The 22,133-nt window shown below is 44.1% G+C and overlaps 1 protein-coding gene across 7 annotated transcripts in view; it reads right to left on the bottom strand.

Moving 5' to 3' along the window:
* The window catches only part of fars2 (phenylalanyl-tRNA synthetase 2, mitochondrial), a 107,643-nt gene that overhangs the window by 18,973 nt on the left and 66,537 nt on the right, over window positions 1–22,133 (bottom strand). For 5 of the 7 annotated variants that reach the window (XM_071484350.1, XM_071484351.1, XM_071484348.1 and 2 more), the window contains 2 exons: window positions 15,095–15,255; window positions 10,791–10,966 (listed from right to left, as the gene is read on the bottom strand). In XM_071484350.1, coding sequence (XP_071340451.1) covers window positions 10,791–10,966; window positions 15,095–15,255 — 337 coding nt within the window. Of the gene's footprint in view, window positions 1–2,166; window positions 2,458–4,234; window positions 4,403–10,790; window positions 10,967–15,094; window positions 15,256–22,133 lie in introns of those variants that run through there. The other 2 variants (XM_071484353.1, XM_071484354.1) reach the window with 2 other exon arrangements.

The raw sequence follows: 22,133 nt of genomic DNA, 5'->3' as shown, positions 1-22,133 counted from the left end.
CTCCTTCATAGCGACAGTCCACCTCTGTGTTTGTGTCAGAGATGCAGTGAAGTGTTTTTGAGCTTCAGTCAATTTCTAACCTGAAAAACTGGCAGCTGCAGTTTTTCACCGCGTCCATCAGCACAAACCCTCAGGAGCTCATCCTGAATATTTCTCTGAGCAGAATATGAATGAAATGAAAAGGTAGCAGTGGACAGACTGACTCACACTGACTCAGTGAGGCTGTAAAGATGACTACAGCTCAGGGAAATTAACTGCAGGATGGATGAAAGTTCAGACCCACTGAGAGTGAGAGTGCACCACCCAGACCATGTGAGGAGACATGTTTTTTAGAGACTAAATGAACTGAAAATGAACAGTTGAAATATCAGCAACTGTTTTGCTTCTTGACTCATTGGCATTTTGACAAAGACTCTCTGAGAAAGTTTCTGGGTCTTTTGACACATTTTAAGGAGCCGTTTGTGAGTTTTCTCTGCTGCTGAACGTGGTGATCGTAGCATTGTCTTCAGTAAAAGAAAAGACTTGATAGAGAAGAGAGTTAACATTAGCATGGAGAGGAGATGTAAAACTACACTGAGATGGTTTATGGTTGTTAAAACCACAAATATATCTTCTGATGGAGATCAACACTTCAGATACATGAACTCTGACAACACGGAGGTTGGTTTTAGGGCAATTTTGATTAAACAGATGCAAACTGGTAAACATCTTCAACACAGACTGTAGGTGGTATAAAAAGTGAAAAGAAGAAATCCTCTGAGTGCAGCAAGGAAAACACCCTCCACAGAGAATCCCCACTGGCTCTGATTTTTCTAGATTATTCTTATCAGTTTCAGGTCTGATGCCGATGCTGATGGTTCATGTGGACTGGACCAGAGTTCTGGAGGTGGACGACCCAGCTGGCCACACCTCCCCCTCCAGACTGGGAAAATCTTTTCTTTTGTAGCTGGTTTTGTGCTTAGGGGCCACTGTCAGAGGTGATTTTAGAGTCAGCTCCAACCACCATCCATCACCAACGGAAAATCTAGGAAATCTGAACTTTTTTTTTTTCATTCCAAATGTTGACGTTAGTAGAATTTTCAAAATAAAAATATAAAGAACAATAAAAACCTAAATAATTTCTACATTGTCTCATTGTAAATAACCCAGATCATAAGGCCAGAGCTCATCCACACATCAAACCCTTTGGTTGTTTAAGACAGAGGGAGCCACATTTTGAGACACTGCCATGGAATAAAGTTTGTCAGCCCCTGGGGGCCCCCTATTAGCCTGGAGCCACAGGTAGTTGCCTGCCATGCCCGCTCACACCCTGCACCTGTGGGCGCTGTCAACAGGAAAGAGACAAACACACACTGATGACACGAAGTGAGCAGACTGTCGAAGAGATGACTGAAGACTCTTCACTGGGACTAAGGCCCAGGTCAGAGCGAAGGTGGGGGACGGTGTGAGGACGCGTCCGTCCTGAAGCTGTACAGCAGGAAAGTTTCTGAAACTCACTCAACACCAACAGGACAATGAAAACTTATTGTCAGTGAAAAACTGCAGCGACGTGGTTTTTCAGTGACAGCAGCAAAACGCTCCCCCCATCACCTCGAGTGACCCAGGCAAAGCTGCTGACTGCGTGATTCACCAGGGCAGGACAGAAGGAGGTGTGTGTGTGCGTGTGTGCTGAAACTGGCAGCAGGGTGTAGGCACGACCGTGTGTGTGTGTGTGTGTGTTCTTGGTCGGCCATATGTATGTCAGCTGCAGCAGCCTTGCCTCAAAGCGCCACGTCAGACCGCCAAAATAAAATGCAGAGAAAGGAGGCGATGACACGAGCGCGGAGCCAGATCCAAGAGATCAGGTCTCCTGCTGGATTACAGGGTCGGAGCACGAGTCCAGACACAAACAGGCACAAAGAGGTGGGTTCACTTGTTCTTTAAACTCTGCAGCTCCAGCGTGAGCACAGAATCACAGCTGAGTACATTTACTCTGGTACTCTGAGCTCAGCTGTGTGGTACTTGTACTTTATTTATTGAGTAGGAGGGAAATCCTGACCTGTTTACTCCATTACAGTAATCAATCACTGTAGTTACTTTACAGATTCAGATTATGATCAATAACTACATTATGGTGTTATTATACTTTAAAACAAAATTTTAATGAATGAAGTCATTACATTTACCTCCATCATTACCAGCTGCAACATTAAAGTGCTTCACACATGAACGCATCAATAATTAGAATCCAACAACATACATTATTCTATAATAGTAATAATAATAATTATTATTATTATTAGTTTATTATTGAGTTCTAGATGAATGATGATGGAAATGACTCCATTTAAACCAGTTCATATTTATTAATTGTTCATTCATTATGTTTTCACTGGTCTGTTATTTTTCCTGTAGCTGTGAACTTGATTCTCCGACGGTGCTGAACTGTTTGCTGTCGTTTGTTTTTCAGCTGCTCCTCTGAATAGAAGGAAACAGAAATAAAACCTTTGGTTATTTCTAATCTGTTTTATTGTTGTTTGTTTATGTGTGTTTTGTTTTGTGCTTGTTTGATGCTTTTATGTGTGTGTGTAACAGTGTTTGTGTTGTATATAATGTGTGTATCTTTGTGTTATATACAGTGTGTGTGTGTGTGTGTGTGTTTAGATTAATTCAATTTTTTTTACTCCCTGATGTGTTTATCATCTCAGTGAGTGTGAAACCATGTTTATGTGTGTGTGTGTGTCTGTGCATGAGCGTGTGCGTGTGTGTGTCTGCCACCGTAACCTCTATGCTCAATTACACCCAGATTACCCAGAGGCCCTTGGGGCTGTGGCAGCCGGTGAGCTCGCTGATATAAATCTGGTCTGTTGTTGATACATCAGCCCTCTAATACCCATAAAACATTACTGCTACACACACACACACACACACACACACACACAAAAACTAACAGTATGCACACAAACACACTCAAGACATACATGCATAAACATATCAGGTGCACAAACAGGTGGACAAACACCAACCAACACACACACAGTCCCCTGACAGACAGACAGACAGACAGACAGACAGACAGACAGACACACACACACACACACACACACACACACACACACACACACACACGATATTAAGACACTACAGGGAGCCAGTGCTGCAGTAAGCTAATACGCTAACACTGCAGGGTAACCTAGATAGGAGGAGGAGGAGGAGGAGACGAGAGGAGGAGAGGAGAGGAAACAAGGAGGAGATGAGGAGAGGAGGAATAAGGAGAAGAGAGGAGAAAAGGAGAGGAGGAGAGGAAAAAAGAAGGAGGAGAGAAGAGGAGAGAGGAGGGGAGGAGGAGGTGACATTTTGAAAAGGTGAATGGGATGATGTTGACATTTAGAGAAAAACGAGATAAAGTGAAATCTAGATCCCATTTAGAGAAGAGGGAGGTTCAAACACCCAGGAGGCACGACAAACACACTGTACTGTGTGTGTGTGTGTGTGTGTGTGTATGTGTGTGTATGTGTGTAGTTTACACATACTTCATTACCAGCACTGACAGTAGAAAATCTAAAGTTGCGGCTGCTGTTTCTTTTCATTTTGTCTCAGTCACAAAGAATCATGGGAAAACTGAAAACACAACTGGCCAAAAACAAAAAGCTGATTGTGCTGAAGTCAGTTATATACAACACAAGTACACAACTACAGTTACACAAACAAAAAAAGTTGTGTTCTTCTCCTCTGCCACTGTGTGTGTGTGTGTGTGTGTGTCAGGTTCATACAGGTGGAGCTGCATATGTGCGACACAGTAAACAGCTGCTCGGCCTCCTGCTGTCGGAGACATTTTCAACTTCTCTGCTCCTGTCATCATTACTGCGACCACTAGATGTCGCCTAGCAACAAAACCTAACGACGGGTCATAGTAACCTGCTGACAGACGACCTGTGACCTCAGTTGTTACAGGACAGTCTCTCTGGTGAACGTCGTGGAGCGTTCAGCAGCTACAGAGCCAGATGTTTCCTCAGCAGCTGGTGGAGACCAAACACAGAGCTAACAGGAAACACTGGACACACACACACACACACACACCACAACACGTCCACCGTCATGTCGCTCTGTGACTGCTGGACGTGGAAATAACCATGACAACATTTGCCTCTGAAATGTGGGAAAGAAGTTAAAGTAGCAGAGAACAGATGAAATGATCAGGTGAAGGAATTTCACCAAGAAGAAACAGAAACAAGACGTAAATCCTCCAGCTCACCTGAGAGCTCACCTGAGAGCCACAGGGACTGGGTGTTAGACCTCAGCACCCAGCTGCAGTGTGAGCAGACGGGGGTGGAGGCGAGGGCCGAGGGGCCTGACTGACTCCCCGCGTCCTGCTGAGGTGGAGCCATGAGGAGTGGATGGAAATGGTTCCATCTGTGTCAGGCTGATTGGTTGTGGAACAGAAAACAATCATACATTATTCAGCTGAATAACACGCTCCAACCTGCACGCTGCAAAATGACAACTCACTCTCTCTCCCCCTTTTTTCACACAGGTACTAATACTCTCTCCACCAATTCCCCCTCCTCCCTTTTGTCATCTCTTTCCTCCCTCCCTCCGAGTCATTGCTCTCTTTCCTCCTTCATCTTTTTTGGAGAGATGGTGAGTCTCTCTCTCTCTCTCTCACTCTCTCTCTCTCTCTCTGTTAAATCATTCATTGAGTTGTGGTGGGCGGCTGCCTCTCTGTCTCCTGCTGAGCCTGCAGAGAGGCGGAGGAGGGGGGGAGGATGAAGTGATGACAAGATGACAGGTGGAGGAAGAGAGGACTGAACAGGAAGAGAAGGATGAGAGAGGAGTGAAGGCCGGAGCTTTGTTTCAGCCGTTCACATCAACCCACAGATTCACTTCATTTCAGAGCAAACACTCATTTCAACACCACAAATCTTTCTGGAGCCCATAACGCTGCCACTTCAATGATTCAAACCTCCGCTCTGTATCTCATTAACAGTGTCGACTCCACAGTGCAGATAAAAATGACGCTGAACCAACAAAAAGAAAGTTGGAAGTTAAAAACTTTTCCTGTATTTCTGTTTGTGGTAATTGAAATTTGTAAAACTCAGTGTAGTTTCACATCTCCTCTCTCAGGCTTCTCTCTGGAGCTCTAGAAACAACAGGCCAGTCAGCTAATCAGAGGAGAGGATCTGAGCCTCTCTTCTGATTGGCTGACTGTTTTCTGAGTGATCCAATAAAAATATAGCAGATTTCAGTTAAACAAACCAAATCCTGCAAGGTTGGATGGTGGGTCCAGGTGGGCGGGGCTTGGGGTGTGGCTGAGGGCGGTGACTGCTTTGTTGTGACATCACAAAGTTCCAGAAGTCCTGACGGCTGGTTTTAAGGCTCAGTGTCTGAATACAGGCTGTGTGCATTTCTCTGTGGACTGAGGCTTTGATACTTTCACAGTATTAATATAGAACCTAGACCTGCTTTATAATCACAAACACATGGACATCTACCTTTAGACTGGATGGAGCTTTAAAACCTTTAGTCTGGATGGAGCTTTAAAAACCTTTAGACTGGGTGGAGCTTTTATATAATAATACTGATTAGTGTTGCTTTATAAAACTAACATTGCTGAAATCTGTTTATTAAACTGCCTTTACCCTGACTGTTTCTCCTGCTCCCAGTATTCCCTTTTCAATATAAGAAACCATACAAGTCCACATAATAAACAATGACAGCTGCTGTAAACATTTTTAAACAAGTGTAAAACTGTGAGGACTGAACATTAATATAGTGTCAATTCTGAAAATGGTGATTTAAGGACGTTTGGTTTTTCCATGAGACTTTGATTTTCTGTCTGGACCAGTTTTTGTTTATAAGACTTTTGAAAAATGAGCAATGAATAAATTATTGCACCTGTATTTATAGTTACAGCTTTGAGCACTGACTTTTTAAACTTTTTTCTTTAATAAAACACAAATACCTTTTTATTGCATTTAAAACTATGTCATAAATCTGAGTTATTTTATGTTCAATTGAACTAATTAAATACATGAATCAAACCTAACAAGTTCAGACTAAATAAACCCTCAGAACTGCTCTGGACAGTACTACAGTTTCTCCTAATACCACGGGTAGTTGTACTCTTACTACTGAGACTGATACTGTTACTATTAATAACCCTGCCACAAACACAGAGCAGCAGTTTGATAGACAGCCTGCTGAACATCATGACCAAGCTCTCGCCCCTTCAAACACACAAATATATATTATTAAACCACACAGCCTCCTGTCAATCTGTACCTCACTCGTCCTCTCTCTCTCTCTCTCTCTCTCTCTCTCTCTCTCTCTCTCTCTCTGGGGAGTCGTGAAGGGGGGAGGGTGCTGTCATCCTGACTGACAGCTCTGTCGGCTTATCGAATTAGTCCCGGCCCAGTCGCAGCTGACAGCGTTACCGACCAATAAATGCAGATTTGTGGGGAATCATAGCGAGCCATCAGCTTTGATTTGCTACTACATGAGATGTTTATGGAGCAGGAGAGAGGGCGAGAGAGAGGCACTTTGTTTTCTCTCTCTCCCTCCACCCCTCCCTCACTCGATTAATTTCTGAAGAACTGTGGAGGAGAAAGTGCGTTTGAGAGGCTGCAGTTTCCGGCAGCTTCAGTGGGTTTAGATCAATTTATGGCCATAATGCACATTATGGTTTGTTTGGAGGTGAAATGCACATCAACACACATCCACACTGCAGCCTCCACTTCTACAGTCAGATAAACAGCACTTGAAAGAAGAGCCTGTTCTCTCATATGTGTAGATTCAGTGGATTCACATGGAAAATAAAGTTCAGTGCAGAGAAAGAAACTTTATCATCTGTCCTTTATCTGTCCACAGGTACAAAGAAAACTAAACTGAAGCCAACAAACGAGCCCACAGGTCGTCTGTCAGCAGGTTACTATGACCCATAGTGAGGTTTTGTTGCTAGGCGACATCTAGTGGTCGTAGCAATGATGACAGGAGCAAAGGGAGACCTGTGCAGGTATCATCAGCATCTGGATCATCCACCTGTCAGGTGGACAGATGATCTTCACGTAAACACATTAGACAGAAAGACGCCTGTAACGTGCTTCAGTAAAGTCTCAGGTCTGTAATTTCACCTCATGGAGTGAAAACAAAAGTGTTGTTTATATTTAGTATAAAACATCATGTAATCTTTTATAAAAAGTATCAGACATTCACATCCTTCTGAAACAGTGTTTAAACTGTGTTTATGTTCCATTATGTTCTGATCAATGTCTGCTGCTGTAAAGTTAAAGCTCCTCTGGGGAGAGCCTTAAACCTGCTCTCAGCTCGATTCTGAAAATTTTATTGTCCACCGCTGAAGATTGTCAATCAATAACACCAGTTCTTAAAAGCTGATAGGTTGGAGGCGACGCATGCGGCGAGGTCCAGTTATCGTTTGACTCTGCTCGCTGCTGGTTTATGTTCCTGACGGGAACAAACGCTCGTGGCTTCCTCATCAGGTTTTTGGATCCACTCACGGCCGTTCTAATCTAATATGCTGACTAATGACAGCAGATGCAGAGCAACGATCCATCAGAGCGGGCAGATGAAAGAGAGAGAGCCGGCGGTGTGTAGAGGGAGAAGTCGACAGGGAACAAATGAGGAGTTTGTCTTTCACAAACTCCTCTTTGAGAGAACAATAAAAACTCATTTAAGTCGTCCTTGTCTTTTCATCCACCATCTCGTCCACTTTTCCTCCCTTGTTTTATTTTTTCTAACCTTTACCTCTGTTTCTGATGGACGGTAAACGGACTGCACGTGTCCGCCTTACAAACCCATCCCGCCCATACTCCCCTCCCCCACCACCTCCTACATAAACCCAGACAAGAACTCTGATGATTGCACCACATGTATGTCACAATCTGCACTTAAACACGGTCTAATAACACAAAGATACAATAAACAGTTATCAGTCGCACACATCAGAGTCAGGGGTTTGTGTTTCTTTTGTTCGACGTTGCTCAGGGAGCCGCTCGTCTCAGTAATGTCCTCAAACAGCTGCTCAGGAGGAAAAAATGCATTTGTTTGGGACTATTTTCAGCGGTGGATTAATCTGCATTTGCAGCAGCAGGATGGTGTGTGTGTGGGACTGAGTCAAAGTAAACTACAGTGTGTGTGTGTGTGTGTGTTTATGAAGATAAAGATGAGACAGTAAGACTCACAGTGTTTTTGGAAACAATGGAAAGCTTCTATAGAATATGCTCTTATTTTGAAGTGGTCAGAGGTGTGTGTGTGTGTGTGTGTGTGTGTGTGTGTAGACAGAGAGACAGTCGATGTGTGTGAGGCTAGAGAGGGAAAGTGTGTGTGTGTGTGTGTGTGTGTGCGTGTGTGAGAGGTTTGGGAAGAAAAAGGTGCAATGCAGGTATTTTATGCGCCACTAATTTAGGAACCGATAAGTGTAATTAACTCAGTGTAGAACTTCTCCCTCTCTCTTCATCATTATCATTAAGCTGTAATGCCAGTGATGAGAGTCATATAAGTGTGTGTGTGTGTGTGTGTGTGTGTCATCAGCAGAGAAAATGACACTGAGGGAGACGGAGAGTGAGGACGGGGGAGGAGAGGTTTTGGGAGAAAAAGGTGCATTGCAGATATTTTGTGCAACTTTAATTTAAAAGCTGTTTTGCAAATTATTTGTCAACCCACTTCGAAGACCTCCACGGTCCAGCAGGGGGCCACAGCCCACAGGTTGGGAACCACTACTCTAGACAGTAGGAAGGTCACCAGAGAGTGTACTCGTTAGCTGGCTAACTAAGCTTGGTTAGTGTCCGTCCAGTTGACTCCTACACACCAAACTCCATGCGTTTTTTTGAGTATTTTAGCCTCCAGCAGACATTTGGACTCCCTGGTTCTCTCTGTTCCCTCCAAGACCAGTTCTGTTCTGCAACCAGTCACAGGAACAAATTCTGCTGTGAGTGAACTCATTGATTATTGATTGATTATTCCTGAAAGCTTTACTGTTATAAAAGCTGCTGTGACCAAACCCTGGATCTTTCTCCTCCAGTGTCTCTCGCCCATTACTCTCTCTCTCACTGTCGTTCCCCATTAGCTCTAATACTAAAAGTCAGTGTATATTAATGTATTGTTAGAGGTGTGTGTGTGTGTGTGTGTGTGTGTGTGAGTTCGGTGGGGAAAAAGGTCGCTATTTAAAAGACATTAAAATGCTGAAAGATGAATAGTGTCAGACATTTTTACGCACTGCAGGGCCCTCGCTTGCTCCACACACACAAGCACGCACGCGCACACACACACACACACACACACACACACACTCTGTAATGCAAGGTCGGGCAAATAAGAGAGTGTGTGTGTGTCCCAGTAATGTGAAAAAGGAATTCTCAGCCATAAGGTACCAACCTCCCACTGTTGCCCTTTATACACACACACACACACACACACACACACACACACACACAGCTGTCCTTGGTGTACACCTCTGAGCCTGCAGTGCCTGGTGTTGACATCTCATTTTTTAAGAAGTGTGTGTGTGTGTGTGTGTGTGTGTGTGTGTGTGTGCTAGAGAGAGAGAGATTCATTTCCTCTCATAGTCATTTAGAGAAAACAGGTACTATTCACTGTACAAACAGGAGCATAAGATGAGTGTGTGTGTGTGTGTGTGTGTGTGTGTGTGTTAATTAAACATACAGTGACCTTTACCCCTTCCTTTCCTTTCATCTTTCCTTCCTTACTTCCTATCTTCCTTTCCTACTTCCTCTGTCTTCCTAGAGAGGGTGAAAGAAGGACAGTGACCAAACAGCTAGCGTTTCTTCCTCCCTTCCTTCTTTTCCTCCTCTTTCCTCTTTCTCCCTCTGCTCTGATTTTATTTTTGCTTCGCTCTCTTCTGTCCTTTCTTGCATCCTGTTGAATCACCAAACGCATCAGTTAAAGACGCAGTTCTGTGATTTCAGCTGTTTTCACTGTAAAAGGACTCAGAGAAAGTGAGGCGCTCGTTCACGCCAGCCGCCGTAGAGAGGCGATTTGTCACTAAAGGGTCTGAAAAGTTGTTAATCGAGCAACAAAGGTGAAAAGTTGTCAACGCTGCTTGTTTGTGCTGAATCATTTTGAAAGAGCAACGACCAATGAGGAAGCTCCAACACTCCGCCAGCCAACCAATGGTGTAACTTCATCAGTCAGTCGCTCAGTAACCGGGTTTCCATCGCAGTTTTGTGAAACAGAAGATTTAACACACGTGAAAGTTTTGTGTTGCCACTGAGTGAAGCTGGATTTTTTTCTTGCATCTCTAATTAAACGTGACGACAGATTTGCAGCCTGTCGGCGTGAACTGGCTCCTGGGGCCAAATACGACAGGGGCCACAACCTGAGTGTGAAAAAAGTGTTTCCGTTTCAATTTAGTGAAATATTTTAGTCTAAAAAAACCACCTCATGCTAATGTGCACATTTTACTTTTTTAAACTCACGTTTCCACCAGAAACGCAGCTGCAGACACTCACGTCCATGACATTCTCTCTTTCTTCATTTTTCATCTCTTCTTTGATTTAAAAGGGACCATTTGCAGCTTTCAACACAAATCATCTTTTTTTTTTAACTTGTCACCTTTTCCTTTGGTTTGTAAAACTGCGTTCAATTTGTTTTGAGTGCGTCACAATAAAAGTCAGAGTGTATTTGCTTGTATTTCTCACACTGTGGAGACATAAACCTGGTCGGTCCCATCATGTGGACGTACCAGGGTCCAAACAGCAGAAACCAGGGCTCAGACCTGGATTATGGTTCTTTGCCTTCATAAAACAACAGTGTATGAGTTTTGTGTGTTTTCCTACTTTGGGTGCGTGAACTCGTCCACCAGTGACACTTTCTCCACCAGGTCTCCTCCGATGGAGCGCACCAGGTCGTAGAAGTCATTCTCTGTGAAGCTCTCTCGGCCCGGCTCGCTCTCTGTGCTCTCCGGCAGCCAGAAGGAGATGTCGTTGTGGAGGGGGGGGTACTTACTGAGGGGCTGAGGAAACACATGGAGGACAATAATTAACAATTCATCACCTAAAAAAAACTAATCTGGGCTCATCAATGTTTTCACTTCATCTTTAAAAAAAAAAAAAAAAGATATTTGTTCTCTTTCCTCAGACTTTAGAGGTTCAAACACCTTGAAATGAATTTTATTTTATATAATTTACAGTCACACATAATGAAAAAAAGAACATTAACATGTTTATACAACTGACTGACAAAGACTTTTCATTTAATAAAGAAATTACAGACTGATTTTAGTGTTTGGTAAAGATCAGCTGGGGCAGTGTTTTACAGCTGGACCCAACAGTGTGTTTCTGAGGAACATGTGAATTTTGTTTCAGAGGAGGAGAAACAAGCTGAAGAGCAGGTGATAAAAATCAGAGAAATGGAGCAGCAGAGGGAATAAAATTAGTAAATTGCGAAATATAAGAAAGAATAATAAGAAATCAAGAAACGGATGAAGTTCAAAGATGAAGAGAAGAGATGTGACAAAAAGCCGAGAGGAAATAAAATAAAGGGAAGAAATGGAGAGGAGAGCAGAGGAGGAAGAGCAGCAGAGCAAAACATGAAGACAATAACACATTAAAACTTAATCAGGACGACAGAATAAATCTGATGTTTTATGCAGCGACAGAAGGCGAGAGAGAGATTTCTATCATCTGTGACTTGTTTATTATCCTGGAAATAACTTTTAATAAACAGAGAGAGAGAGAGAACAGAGGGAGGAGGAGGAGGAAGAGGAAGAGGAGAATCCACTGCTCTTTTCAGAGTTTTCTCCATTTGAATGCGATTTATCGAGACGTTTCAATCAGCGAGGGGCTTTTATTTCTTTATCTGAGGCAGAGGAGGGAAGACGGAGCGGCGACGTGATGATCTGACGGCACAAAGATCCTCCCTCTTCTCTTTTTCTAACACTCGTCCATCACGAAGACAAAAACACATTTAATCATAGAATCATTCAGGTGGAATCATTTGGCAGAAGGAGGCAGACAGGTAGACAGGAGGCAGGTTAGTCTGGTTAGACAGGTAAACTGGTGGGTGGTTGGTCAGGTAGATAAGCAGGTAGGGAGCTAGACAGGTGGGTCATTGGTTGGTTTCGTAGGTAGCAGGCAGGTAGTTAGGTGGGTAGGTAGGTATATAAGTTGGTTTGGTAGATGTAGGAGGGTTGGTGAGGTAGGTAAGTTCATGGAGGGGTAAGTAGGTAGGTGGCTGGGCTCAAAGGTGGGTAGAAGACAGAGAGGAAGGTGGATATAACATATTTGATTTACCTGGGTGGGGAGGTAACATAAAGACGTTTTATTTTACTATTTATTGTATATATACTATATTTATTGTTTTAACTTTACTGATAAAAACAGACAGCAAGGAAAATGGAAGATGGGCAGACAGGTGCAGGTATTTCTACATTTTTTGTGTTAATCTAAATTCACTGAAATGTATTGGCAAAGAAAGGAGGGTAACAGGGTGGACAGGGGTGTCCACATACTTTTGGCCATGTAGTGTAGCTAGAGTCTCTCAGGAACTGAGGAGGCTGTTTAACACAGTGTAGTGACACTGGACAGCTCCCTGTTTGTTTGTTTAGACTGCACACACAGACACAGACACAGACACAGACACAGACACAGACACAGACACAGACACACAGACACAGACACACAGACACACACACACACACACACACACACACACACACACACACACACACACACACACACACACACACACACACACACACACACACACACACACACACACACACACACACACACACACCTTGTTTCCGGACCCCTGTTGGTCACAGTTCATTACCGATCCAGGGGGCGGAGGTGGTGGTTTAGTGGGAGAGGTGGAGAGTCTCAGCCCAGGAGAGGTGCACTGACCCTGGGCAGGAGATGAGCCGTGCTCCCCTGGTCCCTCTGGAGGAACCAGTTCATCAATAAAGCTGAGAGGACGGCAGCAGGACAACAGGCCCCGTCCTCACAGAACTTTATCTTAGTATTACTGGTTATTGATCTGTGACTGGTTATTGATCTGTGACTGGTTATTAGATCTGGTTATTTCTCCCTTCTTCTTCTTTCCCTGATGTTCATTTAATCTGATTTTTCTTATGATTTATCCCCCTCTTTTCAGCATCTTTTTTCCTTCCTTCTTTTCTTTCCTTCTCTTTTCTCTTTCCTTTGTGTCTTATTTCCTCTTTATTTTCAGCCTCCTTTCTTTCTTTCTTTCTTTTCCTTTGCCACTTTCATTCTCCAACCTCCCTCTGTTTCCATGTCACCTACTCCCTCCTCCCTCTTTCTCCCCTTCCTTCCTTCCTCCATCTCCACCCCCCTCCTCCTCCTCCTCCTACTCTCTTTTCTTCTTCTCTTGTTCTCCTCTCTGCCCTCCAACAGTCACTTGAAATGTTCTTCATTAGTGAAGACGAGAGTCGACAAAAAAACACCTTTAGCAGGGACAGAGTAACCGCTGCGTGAACCTGCACACACCCCACTGTGTGTGTGTGTGTGTGTGTGTGTGTGTGTAGGTGTGTTATGATGATGCTGGGGTCAGGAGAAGTGACTAGTGCTGGCTGATGTGAGCCCCCACTGTCGAAATGTTTTATACATGAGGTTAAGAGGCTAGAACACACACACACACACACACACACACACACACACACACACACACACACACACAGAGGAAGGATAAATGAGAGGGTAAAAGAAGGAAAGTGACCAAACAGCTAACAGAGAGCAGGACGTCTCAGGTGTAGCAGGTCAGAACGTTTCCTGTCTGGTTTGTTTGGTCACTGAATCAAATGAAGAACCTGCAGAACCTTTAAGAACCTGATCACAGCTGCTGTCAAACACTAATGTCGTCTTTCACTTGACTTTTTGGATCCAAGTCACTTTGTCACTGTCTTCACTGTCCTCAGATGTTTTATTTTCAGACGCCTGTTTGCTGCACAATCAGAAACTGTTAACTTCCTGGTTGACTCACAACCAGACAGGTTAAAGTTCAGGATGGGCTCCGTAAACCCAGAGCAGGTTCTGCATGGACAGCCCGGTTCTTCAGACCAACCTGCTGCCGTCAGGCTAAAATAATCCAGATGATGTGGTTTTTTTTTAACCCAGTCCTGATTTTGATGGTGAGGTTTGCTGGAATAACAGTGCTTTTATTTTGAAATAAAGACAAAATGATTATCAGTAGCATTTACAATATCTGATTGGCTGATTATCCCAGCATGCACTGAACATGAAGCCTCAGTAAAACTTAGATTGACAGTCAATCATTTCATATGTTTAATCCCTGTTTTCATGTCAGAGTCAGACGTTGTGGCTTCATTTGTCCTTTAACATCTGTTTCCTCCCAGTATCAGCAACTACAGTCGGATCAGTGTTTCAACCTACAACTAACTTTAATCATGATAATTAAATTGTGATCATTAGACCAACAGATTTCTCAATAACCTGCATGTTCACATCTGAAAACATCATCGAGGGTTTCACAGTCAATAAGCTGAACTTTACACATACACACACACACACACACACACACACACACACACACACACACACACACACAGACTAAGTGGGTTGATGGAGGTGTTTGAAGGCAGAGGTCAGAGAGTGTAAATGTTCAGCTGATACTCAGTCAAGCTGAGAGACAAAAGGACGAATGAACACACAGAATAATGAAAAGAAGAGAGAAGAAATGAAAAGAGAAGAGAAGAAGAGAAGCGTATCACTGTGCTGCAGCATTTGAGGATATATTGTGATGCTGATTGTGTCGCCAAACAAACCAGCTCTCACTAACAGCTGCACCTTCGTGTTCGTCTCCGTCTCTGTGGAGTCGACACAAGTTTCTTTGTCTCCGTTTTTTCTGCCATAGTTTCTCTTTAAAAAGTTTGTTTATCTGCTCGGCCACTTCAATAAGGCGTCTGTGATGCTGCTGCAGAGCTGTACAATGAAAACATCTGACTCCTGATTGTGCACTGTGTGGGTCAGAAAGCCCACTCCAGATCCAGCACCTTGTTGTGTCGTACTGTTTATAAACTGAGTCCTCAGGCTGCACCTTTGGTTCATTTCCTCATATTTTACTTCATGTGGGACCTTTTGTTTTCACGTGTGTGCTGTGGTACCTGGAAGCAGACAGGCTGCTGGACGTCCTGCAGCCTGAACTGTTTGAGGAAGCGCTCGTCCTGACTCCAGAACAGCCGGATGTCCGGGATGCTGTACAGGACCATGGCCAGTCTCTCCAGCCCCAGACCGAAAGCCCAGCCCAGCTTGTTCCCCACCCCCGCTGCAAGAAAACACACACACACACACACACATCAGATAAACTGTTAACACACATGCCAACACATCGTTTCACTGTGTGGCTCAGTCTCAGTGTTTCCACCCTGTGAACACAGAGGAGCATCTCGATGTTTCCCTGAGGAGCCGGAGGAGACCAAACACAGAGCTGAAAGAGACACTGAGACACACAGACACACACTGAAATAATATATATATATATTTATATATATATATATATATTTATATATATAATAAATCACTTTACAAGGTTATAAAAACAACTGTTGCTGCCACTTCATTTAAACAGAAACGTGTTGAAGATGTGACGAGAGAAAATCAAAGGAAGTTTTCACACAGAGCGAAGCAGCTGAGACAGAAAATAAAACCAACGCTGTGACACACACACACACACACTCCAACAACACAACCTGTGTGTGTGTGTGTGTGTGTGTGTGTGTGTGTGTGTGTGTGTGTAGCAGCTGTTACTGTTACTTCAGTTGACTCTATATTATTCAACACTTCAACTTAACACTGTCAATAAATCTATACAACCTGATCTGAATGCCTCCCACTCACAGGCTCTGACTGACACACACACACATACACACATACACACAACTTCCAGAGTTATTTTTGGATGCTGTATCGATCTCCCAGGAGGGAAACTCTTCTCGCTCAGTGAGTACAACTCCCTGAGGGAAACCAGTTCGCTGCTCGAGGGCACTGAGGCGGCCATGACAGCACTGGGTTTGGACCCAGAGGTCACGGTTGTGTGAGATGAGCAACATGTAGATTATTACAGGGTGATGATTTTATCTCAGACAAACGAACCTCTGTTTGTTAAACTCATCACTGTGGTGTCTACAGTCGGTGTATTCATCATTATTGATCATTATCCATCTACTGTTTTCAAACAGGGAGGACGCTGTCGCTGTACGACTTAAAGAGTGGTTTAAAATCAAGAGATAAGATTGTCTCTTCAAAAGCAGCAGAAAAACTAGTAAGTGACAGTTGAGTTTGGAATATTTTATTGCAGATGGCTGAGAATGAAAACCATGGACCTCTGCTTCAGTTGATGTCTTGTAGTTTGCTCTAATAAACAAATGTTTTTCCAGGCAAGATGTTTTCTCCTCATCTTTCATAAACTGCACATCTTAGTTTTTGAGGTTCTGGCTGCTCAGTCTGGTTTTTGAAATGATCTGTTACCTGTAAACTGTCTGTGCTACACAAACTTTTTCATCATTATCACGTAAATCGATGTGAAACACAGACTGAAGAACAAAGTGTGAAACAAATAATGAACTTTATCTGCCAACAGACAAAAACAACACTGACTCCAGGTCAGTGCCTGCAGGCAATGAAGCAAAACAATCTTAAAAACTCAAAATGAATAGAACCTTTCAGTATAAAAGCCTGTGAGCGATGCTGTCAGTCAGAGCTGTTCACTCTCCTGGAGACACAGTGCAGCTTTTCCAACAGCACATTTCTCATTTCAGAACAAAACTCTTCAGCCGCTTCGGGGCAGGTCGAAGCAAAGGGCAAACGCTCGGTGGAATCAGGGATTATGGGTAATTCTGAGGATTTCAGCCTGGAACCCAGATAAGAGGGAAGTGGTTTGTCTCTGTGGGATAAGAAACTAATTGAGACAAACCTGTTTCCTCTCTGTGACCTCTCACTGGGTCGAGATCCACAGTTTAAGAAACGTTCAGTCGGAGAGTTAACGGGATTTAATTCAGAAGATTAAAGAGTTAATCCAGTGATTTTACATCAGGATCCTGCTTCTTCGAGTTTGAGGGTTTGTCTTTACAATGTTTTCTCTTGTAATCAGCAGCTCAGTCATTTTTCTATCAGAGACTTGAGACGAACGTGTTTCATTTGAGTCTCTGACCGTATCTGATGCCTCCAGTGATCAAAGCGTATTTATTCAGGAATAAACCACAGAAATAAACCATCTGAAGTTTCATTAAACAAACTCGACTGATGTAAGAAGCAGGAGGAATACGACCAACACTGAGCTACCTGCTGTTTCAAAATAAGAGTCTGCAGCCATGCTAGCAGCTCTGCAGTGTCGTATTTATCGTGTTCACCAGTTTAGGTTCGTGTCGTAAGGAGCTTATTCAAACCTAACTCCCGGCTGAACGGAGGTGAGGCGTGTGTGGAGCTGCGACTTCGGTGCATGATGGCAAACATACGCTCACCTGCATCACTTTAGTCTTTAAAACAGTTTCTGTACCAGGCTGTAAACATGTTTCTTTCTGCTGTAAAGTTGGACATTTGAACATGGGAGTCTGTGGGACTGACTCACTGCTGGAGCCAGACTCTAGTGGTCGTTAGAGGAACTGCAGCTTCTGACTTTTTAAAATGTCTATGAATGTCTGAACCAAACTGTGTGGTCATCCAGCCAATAGATGCCGATATATTTTAGTCAGGACCGTAGTGGAGCAGTTTAATAATGGGACAGCATAAATAAAAAACTGGATCTGGAGCTCGGGGCAGCGTCAGACCTTCAGTCGAACCAACATCGACTGAGATCCTGTTTTTTACGTCTCACATGTGAAGGCTTCAAATCCCTCGGAGACTCCTCCTCCTCCCCCTCACGACAGAAGAGGATTTAACAGGTGAAATCAATACAGGTTCACAGCTTTTAACTGGATTCAGCAGGTCGGTCTATCTCAGGGGGGAGCGCAGGTAATCAACCTATCAGATGCTGATTAATGCCAGAGAATCACAGTCTGCTGCAAAGGTTTAGCTCGTCACTGTTAACGAAAGATGGTGGTTTCACAAACCTTGGATGGTGAAACAGTTTTTAGGTGTTTCTTTTTTTTTTTCTTCTTTTTTCTTTTTTATCAGAAACAAGAAAAAAACTAATGTGAATATGGTTTCATTCCAAAGCTTTAAACGGTCTAAGGGGACTGTGTTCCCACACTGACGCCAGCCTTTATGATCCAAACATGTCGGAACCAAAGGACAACCATGATAATAAATTTCACAATAAGAGGGGAAGGGATTACATCTCCGATCTGGCCTGGGAACACCTCGGGACCCCCCAGGAGGAGCTGGAGAGGGACATCTGGAACAACCTGCTGCCACCGCGACCTGATCCCAGGTAGATGGAATAAAACGGACCAATGGATTTATTTTGTCCTAAAAAGAAGCGTCTTGTAGCCGCCTGAATGATTCCTGCCATCTCTCACAGTGAGAAGCGGCTCATCATCGTCTTTGATCAACAAACCATAACCAGACTAACCAAGCAGTTTAAGGTTTCTAAACTTAACTAAACTAAACAAAGAGCTTGAATGAATCAACTGTTCGCAGCTTGTTGAATCGGTTGGAGCAGCTTCAATGATGAGGATGGGAATGTGCTCAGTGCTGCTGGTCACACTGACCATCGAGCCGCCGCAGCAGAGATTAGATTCCTATATTTTTCCTTTTCCATAAATCTGCAGGAATAATTAGTGGTGCGCAGCAGTGTCGTGGCCTCAGGCTGTTATTTGGCTTTCAGACTCATATTCCTGGGTCAGGAGTGGGCGGAGAGGCTCGGGATGTAATCTGGACATTTTTCTAAATATTTGTGCGTGGGGGCATTCAAATGGCTCTGCACTAAAAGGACAAACACACACACACACACACACACACACACACACACACACACACACACAAAACGAGGGAGGCGTACGCAGAGGGAGCGAGAGGAAGAATTACCTGCTCTGATTGGAAATGCTTCTGCTTATTATGATGATGTGTAACCCGCCTGCCCCCCTCGTAGGTGTGCATGAGTCTACAAAGCGCTCGTGCACGCAAACACAGACACACACACAGAGACACACACACACTTCTTCCTTTACATCCTGGTCTTGTCAGAGCCGGTCCAATCAGCAGCCAGGGAATGTGGTTTCTATGCTAATGAGTGGGGGGTCGAGGGGTCGCAGGAGATGAAGGAACATGCTGGAATAAATCTCCACTTCATGATGACGCACAATCAATCAGATCCGTGAGCCTCCTCCTCCTCCTCCGTCACTTCTTCATACTGAAACTCCCCCCCCCCCCCCCCCCGCTTGTCTCATCCTCCAGTTTGAATCTCTTGATCTGAAGATCTTTTATTGTGGACAATCTTACTTTGACTTATGATCTATTTATCGTGGTCAGCATCAATCGAACAAGGACCAGCTGCAGTCCAACATGGTGGAGCTACAGTCCATCCACGGGGCGAGAGACCGGTCTGTCGGCACGGAAACATTTCCACACAGCACCTCATGACTACTCCACATGAACTCAGCACAGACTGTGATTGGTTGTGACATGATTCAGAAACAGGAGACAACACTGTGAAGAGCAGCCAATGTTAGTTTGTGTTCATCAGTCTGAGCCGATGTGACGGAAAAGAAGATGTGTTCCAGGTGATTTAGCGGCAGAGAGCACTGATCAGCATCAGCTGATCTGATATTAATCTCCATTTTCTCCAACATCAGGTGTGAAAAGTCTGATCTTCCCTCTTCGTACTCCTCCTCTCCTTCTTTCACTCTCTCTCCTCCTCTCCATCATGTTTTTTCATCTCGTGAAACGTTCTTTAATCCTCTCCTCTTTTATTTGCTTGTCTCCCTCCCCCCTGTCTGCCTTCAGTTCCTCCCTGATACATCATTTTTCGTCTGTTTCTCTTTCTCCTCCTCTCCCCTCATCCGTCTCCATCCTTCCTAATTATATTTGCCATGAATATATTTATGACAGCATTATTAGAGACTGTGCAATGGTGGTGGCGCTTGTGGTTTTAAGCCGCAGGATCGTGATAAAGTGCAATGATTACACAGGCCACCGTAACAGAAAACACCACTTGTAATTAGACAGACTTGCAGGTTTCTGCATATGGAAATAGAGTTTTTAATCTGAGTTCAAATATCATTTCAAACCCAATAAATGAGTGTAAGGCAAATGTAAATAAAGAATACAGAGGGCAGTGAGAGCAGGAGGGAGTCTCACAAAAAAACAGAACATCATGGAGAAAGAAATGACCCCAGAAAGTGAACATTTAAAGACACTGATGCTTTTTCCCGCCATGCAAATGTCCTCTTGAACTGAGGAATTTCTTTAAAGACTCCTGCCAGAGAAAGCTGGAGGAAGGAGCTGAGGTTAATAAGCTACATCACAGCTGAAATAAAATCTCTGCAAATGGCCTCAAATCTCTTAATGGCTGTGCAGTGAGAACATTTCTTACACACCTGCCGCTTAGAGCTGCAGAGGTGCACTGTCAAGACAGGCAAATATTTGGGGCCCCCACAGGGAGAACGGTCCCCTGATGGCCCTTCATATTGGCACATTTTGAGCTATAACCCCCCTTCAACCTCCCTTTATGGTACTACACAGTGCACTGCTGCTGCTCCAAAACCCCCTAACCTGACGTGTGATGTAGAACCTCTCTTTGCAAACTATTGGCAGATGCTACAATTTTCAGATGTTCCCTAAACGCCTCACAAACAGACTATTAGTAGATACTACAATTTTCAGATGTTCCCTAAACGCCTCACAAACAGACTATTAGTAGATAGTACAATTTTCAGATGTTCCCTAAACACCTCACTTACAGACTATTGGCAGATGCTAGAATTTTAAGATGTTCCCTAAACGCCTCACAAACAGACTATTAGTAGATGCCCCAATTTTCAGATGTTCCCTAAACACCTCACATACAGCACACAGTCAGGGGGGCTTTGGGGCAACAGCAGTGCATTATATATTGAGAGGTGACAGGTGTGTGCTTCAATGGGGGTCTTTGCCTGGGCCCCCCAGAGTACCCTGCTTAGCTGAGACCAGTTAAGACTCTTCAGGGTCTGAGTCACAGCAGACAGTAGCGTCCATGTCCTGACCTACGTAGAACTGTGTATTGACATTAAAGTTTAAGGTTAAAAGTTCCAAAGCTGCAGACTTTTCTCTCTGAAGATCTATGAAGGAGAATTTAGAAGATAAATAACCAACCTGCGCTTTATTCACACATCATTAGTCATGTTAGTGTGAGTGTCGAACTTCTCATTTTGTCTGTAAATTTGTTACAGCTGATTTACGACCTGACAGTGTTGTGTCCATCAGTGGAGATGTGGGGTCGGTGTAGTCTACGAAGCAGACGCCACAGGTTGTAGGACTGGTTTATACTCTGGAGCTCTGGGCTGCAGGACAGGTTTATAAACTGAAGATCTGTGGCTGTACAACACCTCTATGAACTGCAGATTTAAGAGTTTGGGACTGGTCCACAAATTTGAGGTTTGGAGTGTGGGACAGGTTTATAAACTGGAGGTTTAAGGGCGCAGGACAGTTCTTTAATCTGGAGAGTTGTGTTGCAGGACAGGTTGCACAGGGTGTAAAACACACAGTGCGGGGTTGCAACACTTGAGCAGAGGCTGCAGGGTCTTTGAACTCCCCGTGAGAGTGTGTTCATCAGGGTTTGAGTGTCAGAGCGTCGAGTCTTTGCCTTTCTCTGCATCAGATCTGAGGATCTTCAGCCTGTCTGGATCCTCTGCTGCTGCACATCATCAGAGCTGCCGGCAGATTAACTGACACTGAGGCTAATGAAGAGCTTTCAACACGAGGAAAAAAAAATCACACAGCTGAAGCATCAAACACTGACATACAGACGGCCAAGTCGAAAGGCGGGAAAGACACCTGACTGATGCTCAAGAGTCAGTCTGTGTGTGTGTGTGTGTGTGTGTGTGTGTGTGTGTGGGCAGAGCATCACTGGAGTGAGCTGCACTGTGGTACAGACGTCAGCCAAAACAGATTGCACGACACAAAGTGAGGATAGATAGCCTGAGAGCAAACATTGTTGTGTGTGTGTGTGTGTGTGTGTGATGTGACAACCCCCTGCCCTCCCCTCTTTTAACCCACACACAGCACTGC

The sequence above is a fragment of the Trachinotus anak genome, unplaced genomic scaffold (assembly GCF_046630095.1).
Source record: "Trachinotus anak isolate AG129_WGS33_773 ecotype Australia unplaced genomic scaffold, CSIRO_AGI_Tana_v1 ptg000009l, whole genome shotgun sequence".
Lineage (NCBI taxonomy): Eukaryota > Metazoa > Chordata > Actinopteri > Carangiformes > Carangidae > Trachinotus > Trachinotus anak.
The sequence above is the reverse complement of the archived record's forward strand: the minus strand, read 5'-3'. Positions and strand labels throughout refer to the sequence as shown.